We start from the raw sequence: 10,015 nt of genomic DNA, 5'->3' as shown, positions 1-10,015 counted from the left end.
TATGAGCATTTATAGTAAAGAAAAATTTCTCAACAACCCCTATGGACCTATACTTAACATGAGCACAGAAACGCATAAAGCTTTTGGAAAACTCAGTGCACATTTTGAGCAACAAATACAAGCAAAAGAAGAGAACGATACTTTTTGGTATAATCTCACTAATGGGGAACTCCATAACATTGAGAACATATAGAACCATCTAATAATAATGGAACATCTATTTTTCTGGACCATCTAGTAAGAATCTTATCATCTTCCCTTTTCCAAAGCAAAATGAGCAATACGAACAAACTTCTCACTATTTGAAAGGACAAGTGCTGGACCACCTCACAAGAGTCCATAGTCTAAATTTAAAAGCTTTACCCTTCTTAGTCATTTCACAAGCAACTTGCCCTTCTTGTTAATAAAAAATAAGTCAAAGCCCTTATAGTTAAAATATGCTTGGTAAAGGAGTTGTGTTTGTGTTACTATATTCAAAATCCATATCTCACCATATATGGACTATTAAGAGTAACTCCAATCCTCCCCAAACTTTTCCCCAAATTTAAATTTGATAAAAATAACTCAAACGTCACATCCAACCCTTCTCCAAATTCTCCCCAAATTTAAGATTTTCAAAAACTTTTCCCAAATCAAGTTAGATTGATAAAGATCCTCAAATCAAGTTGGTTTAGATTTTTGAAGAAAAAAATATGGAGGGAAGTAAATGGGAAAGGAATAAATAAATAAATTATATTTTTGTTATAAGATGGGCATTTTCAAAAAGATTTGGGAAAAAATTTAACCTTGCCATTGGATGTCTTAAATTTAATCGTCAAATTTGAGCGATATATAAGAAAATGATTGGATATGCTCTAACACAAAGAATAATGCTAGGTAAGACTAAGAAATACCAAATTTGTATACTAAATTCGAAAATGTATCTGTATATCAATCATGTGCACATTCACACCTTATCATTGTCCCTTCCAAATAATAGTTTTCTCCTGGAAAATCTGTCCATTTATAAAATCGAATATTTCCTTTGGTACATTGAATACCCCATTGATTAAGCCACCAAGAAGGAAGCCAAGAAAAAAATAGTTAAATACTCCATTGATTAAGCCACCAAAATTGAATGAAAACTTTTGTTCCCGTTAATTTACAATTAGATCTAAATTGTAGATTTCTGAATATAGCTCTTACTTTTTCCTTGACAGAACCTAAATTCCTATACTATAGAGCCTGTATGTATAATCAAAGCTTGAAATTAAAAGAAAAAATAGAAAATAAAAGAGAGAAAAACATGCTTATCAATTGCTCATGAAAGCACTTCCAAGCCATTATATTTTGTTCTTGTTCTGTCAGGTGATTGAGTTTGTTCCATGCCCTTTCTCTTGTTGATGTTGGGTTGGTCTTCCACAGTTCTACTACCCTTCAACATGTGGGGCCTAAGCTTGTTCACATCTGACAATTGCACTGGTTTTAGAAAGAACTCTTCTGCTCCTTCCTCCAGGCATCTGATGATCCATCAATAAACCATCAAGCCACGTCAGATCATGATCATTAATTGAATTATTTCATTCTAATTTGAGGAAAATTCTACGGTGTGAATTCGTATATCGTAACCCATTTCTAACCCTTAGATCTGACAGGTTCGGTTTTTCACACTAAGATGTAGATTTGTGAACCACCAGATCTGTTCGTATGGCATACGAATTCATACCGTAGACGAATTCCTAATTTGAAATAAATTTGAAATTTCAGTGGGAACAAACTCAAACATTCCCCTAACCTGTTGATCCTTGATGGTTCATTCTCTGAGGACATGATAACAACTGGTATGTCTTTAAGAACATTAGATTCCTGCAAATCAAGTAAATATGTGTTCAGATTATAGCCTAAATTTTGATAAAAATGCAAAGTTGTTTATTCACATATTATCCCATCTCCTCCCTATTGAGCAAAATTTTATAGACATCAGATTCATTCATTGGTTTTGCATAATCACAAAAAGGATTTGGAAAATCAACATATATGTGTGGACTTGAAAGTACAGCCTACATTTGTATTTCGAAATCCATACAACTTGGAATTTTGAAGATCGAATCCTAGTTTTCAGATGATGCACCAATTTTAAATCATTGATTAACAGACAATAAAAAATTCCAATTTAAATTTTGCAGGATTGTAATGATTTTGTGCAGGAAATTATGCCAACTTTTGAATTTGAATTTTTATCCTGATAGTTTACCTTAATCCTTCTGAGGAGATCATAGCCTGTCATTCCTGGCATACAGTAATCTGTAATGATCAAATTCACTTCTACATCCTGTAGGAACAAAAAAGGGAAAATGAATCAGAGATTGATAAAATACATCACAGAAAATTAATACAATTAAATATAAATAAAATGAGTGAAATTAACAACCATCTATACCTGATGATGGTTGTTTGAAGACACAGAGGGAATCTCTGCATCACTTTGATCATCTTGATCTTGTAAACCCAAAAATTCCAAAGCCTTGCTTCCAGAATCTACAGAAGTAACTGCAAAAATTGAAAGACAAAAACCCAGATCAGATTTAGCACTCAATAAAAACCAATATATTGATTAATTTAAAGTAACTACAAAAATTAAAAAAGAGGGAAAACCCAGATCACATTTAGCACTCAATTAAAACAATAAAAAGAATTAATTTGAACCAAGTTCTTCAATTAAGATTAGGATATGATAAAGGGTCGATTCCTTCCAATATAATCAGAAAATAAATTAATTTAAAAGCAAAAACATAATCCAATTATTTCATTAAAGACATCAAACACTTCTTGAGCATATATATCAGTACATAAATATATATTTACCTTGATAAGAAGAAGTCTTGAGAAGTCTCTCAATCAACCTTCTGTCAATGATGCTATCATCAACAGCTAGAACATGAAACTGAGCCTCTGCAGCTCCCAAACCCATAATTGCAGTACTCTTGTAATGTCAAAAGCAATAACAAGAAGAAGAAGAAGAAGGAGAAGAAGAAGAGCACAAGGGGATGTGAAAAAGATGGTGATGAAACCCAACAAAGGTGGTGCGGGTTTTTAAATGGGAAGCCATCGGAGTCAAAGAGATACAGAAAATCCTCTTCGAAATCTGACAGTTTGGAAAAGAAGATCCGACAGATTTCATCCAGAATCTCCAGGATCTTCTAGGTTGATTTTTGAATTAGCGAAGAAGCAAAGAAGGTGCTGTTTTTTTTTTATTCCTTTTTCAATAGTATTCCATTTTGACCCTTTTGTCATCTACTCCTTTTGCTAACCGGACGTGGAAATGTCAACTACACCCTTATGAATACAATATTTTCTTAGGTCATTTATAAATAAATGGATAAAACTTTTCAAAATTATAATTCTTCAATGCACTTTTTTATAATTCAATTTTAATTATTAGTAACTAAAATGAAAAAAAAAATTATAATATATCAATAAACATAAACTACTCTGCACATTTATATTTGTATTAGGTTTATATTTAATTGCTACACAGCAAAACTATTTAGGATTTAGCTTTTGAATTTTGGGCATAGACCTAAACCATAAATTATAAGCTCTATAACTTCAATTCTTGACCTTAAATCTCATTTCTAAACCTTAAATCTCAAATTTAAATCCTAAACCAAATCAAGGGCAATGTCATAATTTCACACTCATAGGTAATGAAAAAAAAAAAGAATAGGCAAATAGGTATTTTCTCGCGCATCAAAATACATGACATTAGCAAGTGAATTTGGCGAATTGACTGGTGAGATAAAATTTCAAAACCTATTGACTTTTAGGAGAAAAAAAAATCATAGTTGTTATTATATAATATTGAAATGGTTTATTGATTTAAATAGAATTTGCTTTTTTTTTTTTCTTTTTTATTATTAACAATTGGCGTCATGAGATTTAAACTTAGGATCTTTTCTTGAGAAAGAAAATACTAGATGTCATTACTAGACCAAATGGTCATTGACATTTTTTCTTTGCCTATTTTTTTTTTTTGGTATTCTTAGGTGGAAGAAGCTCCCTCGCGATCGTCTTCTATCCTAGATGAGGATAGAACTTATCTTACCCATGAGCCTTAATATGAGTTAACTCATTTTCTACATATGTCCTTTTGAGTAATATAATCTGTAATCTATGACTTATATATAAAGGACTTAAATGAATTATAATAAGAATAATGCTATACTTACCACATTTCTTATACCACATTCTTATACCATCTCACGTGTCATTACTTTATTAGACAGAGTTTTTTTTTTTTTTTTGGGTTTTTATTTTTATTTTTTAGTATCCAATGTATGAATGCCATGTAAGTTGCCACATAAGGTGGTATGAAATTATGGTATAAAAATGTGGTATATCTAGCACTATAATTAATAATTACAAAACTTTTTCTTGCATATTATTTTATGGGTTAATTACAAAGTATTTCTCCTAAGTTTGCTGCCATTTTCAATCCTTCCCATAGGGTTTCAATTTGTTCAATGTAGTATATATAGTTTTTTTATTTAAGTTAATGTCACTCATTGCTAAACTTTCATTTGTCAACCATTAAGTAGTGACATGACATACATAGGGTTAATTTTTTTCTTATGTAGAAACTTAATTGGCACTATGTGGACAATAACAACAGATAATAATTTAGAAATAGAAATAGAAGGAGAGTTTGAGCGAGGGTGGATTTGCAGAAGAATGAGAGAGTTAAAGAGAGAGAAAAGAAGAAGGGTTTGAGGGGGTGGATTAGGAGAAGAAGAATGAGAGAATGGGAGACAGAGTAAAAGAAGAAGGGTTTGATGGTGGGTGGCTCTGCACAATAAGAGGGGAATGAGAGAGATTCAACTCTTTGTGTTGAGTCCGCATCAATTGAGAGGCGGACCCAACAAGAGCCACGCCTATTAACGATTGACTAACTGGTTAAACTTAACGGAAGAGTTGCATTGGTCACATTGACTTAAATTAAAAACTACAGGTAATACATTAAAAAAATTGAAACCTTATAAGGAAAATTGAAATTAAAGGCAAACCTAAAGGGATATTTTGTAATTAGCCCATATTTTATTTAGTACTTGTCACTTTCTCTTTCATCTCTTTTTTTTTTTTTTTTCTTTATATAATAATTATCCAACTTATGAGGTTGGCAATTAGCTTTGCCCTTTCATTAAAGTCAAAGGGCACAGTGAGAATCTAAGTGGCTTCCCAAGCACGTGCATGACCAATAATAATATTACCACTTTCTTCGCAATTGTTGTATGTCCTTTGCTACCTTCGAAGGGGCAATCCAGGGAGAAAAAAAAATTTATATTTTATATATATATATTTGTAAGGGGCAACGTATCAGTCATGAAATCATGAAGATTATTTGTACCCATAATGAAGATTTGTAGACCACAAATCCACGTGTATAGATGGATTTGATGGATTTGAGTGGTTTCTTTAAGACTTAATGAAATTTATCTCCCTTCTCCCTTTTGTTTTTATAAGGAGTTATAATTCTTTCTGGTCAAATACTATTAAAAATGTTTGAAAAAAGAAAATGCTATTAAAATTTGACTTTGATCCTAAAATATAGTTTGCCATGGTGTCAGCTACTACTTCAACGATTTCAACTCATTTTTTTAAGGCTTTTTATTACCTCCGTCTACTTTAACTTAAACATCAAATTAGTCCCTAAGATACATTTTTAATCAATTTCATCCCTTATTTTTGCCATCAAACATTAATTTAGTCCCTAAACGCACTTTGAAAATTCGTCAAAAATAGCTCAGGATGCGAAAAAATTCCCCAAAAATTTCTATAGACTCATCTTAACTACTACTATTTTTATATGGAGTAAAATTATCAAATTGATTTTTCAGAAAATTTAGAATTCACAAACTAATTCTCCAAATTTTTTGGAAAATACAAAACGTCAATTTGATAATTTGATCACAGATAAAAATAGTATTAGTCAAGACAAGTCCATAGGAATTTTCAGAGAATTTTTTCATATATTGAGCTATATTTGACGAATTTTCAAAGTGTGTCTAGGGACCAAATTGATGTTTGATGGCAAAGATAAGGGATGACATTGAGTGAAAATGCACTTTAGGGACAAAATTGATGTTTTGGTGAAAGTTGAGGGACTATTTGTGATAAAAAAAAAATTTTCACCAACTAACTATTAATATGGTGGTGCACATGGACAAATGTACATTCAGGGCTACCCCTGAAGATATTTTTCCTTTTTAATCTTAGCTAGGTAAGTTTTGTACCCAGCTCATACGCAATTTTAACACAACCCACCTATACCTAAATCTAACCCAAGCCTATCCGGCCCACCCTGACTAGGTGAAGTGAATCTTCTACCCAACTATTCCTGTACCAGACTATTCTCGATTTTAAATCCTTACCATCCAATAAAATCTAGGGTAATTTAATTAAATAGCCACTTTTAATCCATGTTAAGCTTTTTTGACCCCCTTGGCTCAAAACTTACTTTTATCGCTCTTTTGTATGTGAAATGTATGCTTTACCCTCGTAATGAATGTAAGAAATTTTGTACGAACAGTCTCATTTATCTCCTTCCTCACACACCTTCATCTCTGAATTCTCTCACCTTCACCCACCCATCGTCGGCACTTCGGCTGAGCTTCACCCACTTACTTCCTTCTCAGGCCCAATTCATCCCCAAACCCACTTCCTGCCTAAACCCACAGCGTCCATAGCAGCGACGGCCGCTTCGAATCTAGTGGAACCTCTTCAGCGTCCACTAATTTGAAAGGTACACTCCTTTCATTTAAGTTTGTGCTAGTTGGGGATTTTACTTTAGGGTTTATGATTCATTTCTATTCTCGCATATTAATAATAAAATCATATATTATTGTTGGAAATTTATGTTTTTCGTTTTTTAAGAGGCTGGGCAATTTTGAGTGTTGAATTTGACGGTTGCCCTGGTACAACCTTTATTTTGTAGCAGTCTGTATAATGTGCGACTCGTTGTGCTATAGCGTAAAATAAATGCTGCAGCACATTTTGTATATTTTGGCGTAGCATTTTAGTTAATTTCGTTATAGTTTGTGTCAGTTAACTGGTGAATGGTTTAATCGCTTTGCAAATGGACGTGGTCCGCGTTCTAGCTTGCTACAACGGCAGGTGGATAAAATCCACGAAACGGGCGAGCTGGTGTAGTATGAAGGTGGCGATGACAAATGAATCAGATTACTACGGAACACAAGTCTTTCCTAGTTGTACGAGAAGGCATATAAACTGTTGGGTATGGACTAAGAGACGCATGTTATATTAATGAGGTACTTGGTGACACTATCGGTTGATGGGATTGTTAAGTACATCAAGATAAGGGACGAGGATGATCTTGATTTTTTCCTGAATCAAGATAGTGCTACAATGGTGCCACTTTACATAGATTCAGAGCATAAACAAGGTGTAACCTCCGAGATTCCAGTTCAGCCACGCAGTGGACCATTGAGCAGTGAAGCCATCAATGTTTTCCAAAAGGGTTCAGTACCTCATGCAGGCAGTCAAGCGACCCTCCCCAACGATGAAGGGTTCTCTCGCTCAAGCACTTTTGATCCTATCGAGGTTGAAGTATTGCTTGGTGATTTTGATTACGATGACATTGTTTGGAACGCAGATATATCTATTGATAATGGTGTCCTACCCAGACGTTTGGGCGAGGAACTACTCACATCATTGTGCGATGTCGTACCTTGATCACCGAACATTGAACATAACATGGCAGCCACTAGTGAACGGGCCAGATCACCCTAAAATCTCCCAAGTACACCAGTGTATGTATGACAATCAAGTTCCCGACAAAGAGCAAGCACCACAGTCGGCAACATAACTAGCACATCATCCACTTGTAGTTATTGAATCGTGGCGTGGACATTTGTAGACACCCCATCCTCATTCTATAGTATCGTCACAAAATCCCACCATGCCTTGTGTGAATGAAGCTTGGCCACTTGATGAAAGTATCGAAGCGAACTACAAAGGATCTTTTTAACCCTCAAATTTTTGGGGTAGGCCTGATCAGTTAACGTACAGCTGATGATTCGATTACATGTATGGATCATTGCGTTGCAAACTGTGATGATGTGGTAGTGGATTGTGTATCTATGCCAGTAAGAAGCTTTTACGCCAAGTACTCAGCCTCAAAACTTTTAGGGAAAATCTGCAGTATAGAGTTCGTAGGTCCTCACCTCATCTATTTATCCATCGATGTTTGCACAAAGGGTGTAATTACTAGCTTCAGGCTATGGGGTATTCCAGCTCTGGTGTGTTCAAAATAACCAGAATGCGTGATGAACACCCATGTGGCTTGAAGTCTTTCCAAGAACATCACCCTCAAGCCACTGCCGGTGTGATTGCTAAAATGATAAAGGACAAATATGATGTGCCAAGACGGTTGTAAACACCCAGTGCAATACAACAAGACATGCAAAAGTAACATGGGTTGCTGTTGTTATACCACACTTCTTGGCGGGCCCGTGAGGTGGCTCTAGAAATCGTTTAAGGTTCTCCAGAGTCCTTATATTCACTTTTGCCCTCTCATTGTCATGAGTTGGAGAAGAAGAATCACGGCACTGTCACATCCATACTCAAGACTTATTCATGGTCATTGGTGCCTACATTAGAGGGTTTCAGAGGCATATTCGACCGGTTATAGCAGTGGATGGGACATATCTAAAATGCAAGTATCGTGGACACTTGTTGATTTCTTCCGCGTTGGACGACAGTGATCATATTTACCCTATTGCATTTGGAATATGTGACAACGAAAATGACGCTTCGTGGGAGTGGTTCTTCATTAAGATGTGGGCTGCCATTGATGATGTGCCCAATCTAGTGATTGTTGATGATAGACACAATAGCATCCGTAAAGCATGCTTCAAGGTTTTCTCTGAAGCAGCGTATGCAAATTGCATAGTGCACTTGAAGGCCAACATAAAGACGAAGCTCAACCTCCCAGAAGGAGACCGTGATCTGAACATATTCATTTCAGTAGCCAAAAAACCTCGCAAGACCTCATGTCTCCATATTTTGCCAAAAATACATGGCAAAATTGCGGACTAGCTTGCCAGCGATCAAGTGGGGTATGATTTATCGGCCCGATCATAGTGCAAATTCTCAAAGTATGACCAGATGACCACTAATATTGCCAAGTCCTTGAATAATCGCCTGAAAGATGCTAGAGAGCTTCCTGTCACCAGATTGGTTGAGAATATCTGTGATATGCTTCACTCGTGGTTTTACACACGTCGTTCACGGGCTAGCTTAGTAATTGAGCAGTTGACACCTGAAACAGGCGAGCTTGTACTTAGAAAACGTATAGAAGATAGCATACGCTTTGTTGTACATCCAATTAATGCAACAAAGTTCAATGTCGAAGATGGAAATGTTGGTGGATGTGTGAACCTTCAGTGGTCGAGCTACTCCTGCAATGCCTTCGATGTAGAGGGCCTGTCGTGCAAGCATGCACTGGCAACAACAAGATATCGTTGCTGGGACTTTTATGAGCTATGCTCTCGATATTACACGCGGGAGACATGAGAGGCAGCTTATTCAAAATCTATTTATCCTGTTGGGGGGACAAGAAGCGTGAGAATTTCCTGATGATGTGAGTAGTCGTGTTGTGTTGACCCCAATAATGAGACATGAGAGTGGTCGTAGAAAGAAGCAAAGGACCCTGTTTGCAGGAGAGGTCCGGAAAACTGTCAAGTGCTCTCGTTGCGGAGGGATTGGCCACAACAGGAAAACATGCAAGGCCCCATTCCATTCTCTCACAGGCCCTCCCAATAACTCAGGGTCCTTGCGTTCCGAATCTGAATCATGTTGTCCCAATGGTTTGCAAACACTTAATAAATGTTACCTTGTGTGGAAAATATTTCAAAGCTTGCAATTATCGTTATATACTAAACAATTATATCTTCTTCCAAACTCATTTTTATAAGTATATGTTTATTTTATTTGAGGACGATTATATTGCAAGTTTTTA

General features: G+C 35.5%; 2 protein-coding genes across 2 annotated transcripts; one reads left to right on the top strand and one right to left on the bottom strand.

Annotated features, from left to right (window-relative positions):
- Window positions 1-897: 897 nt before the first annotated feature.
- Window positions 898-3,222, bottom strand: LOC147291913 (two-component response regulator ORR9-like). The gene is made up of 5 exons (XM_086238444.1): window positions 2,845-3,222; window positions 2,420-2,529; window positions 2,234-2,311; window positions 1,775-1,845; window positions 898-1,499 (listed from the first exon to the last, which is right to left on the bottom strand). Exons 1-5 carry the CDS (start codon window positions 2,948-2,950, stop codon window positions 1,301-1,303), a joined length of 564 nt encoding a protein of 187 aa, XP_086094570.1. The 5' UTR covers window positions 2,951-3,222; the 3' UTR covers window positions 898-1,300.
- A 5,409-nt stretch (window positions 3,223-8,631) lies between these two features.
- On the top strand, window positions 8,632-9,570 carry LOC147291912 (uncharacterized). The gene is made up of 2 exons (XM_086236064.1): window positions 8,632-9,021; window positions 9,139-9,570. Exons 1-2 carry the CDS (start codon window positions 8,632-8,634, stop codon window positions 9,568-9,570), a joined length of 822 nt encoding a protein of 273 aa, XP_086092190.1.
- The last annotated feature ends 445 nt before the right edge of the window (window positions 9,571-10,015 follow it).

Source organism: Dryas octopetala, chromosome 3 (assembly GCF_963921425.1).
Source record: "Dryas octopetala chromosome 3, drDryOcto1.1, whole genome shotgun sequence".
Classification (NCBI taxonomy): domain Eukaryota; kingdom Viridiplantae; phylum Streptophyta; class Magnoliopsida; order Rosales; family Rosaceae; genus Dryas; species Dryas octopetala.
This window is presented reverse-complemented; position numbering and strand designations above follow the sequence as displayed.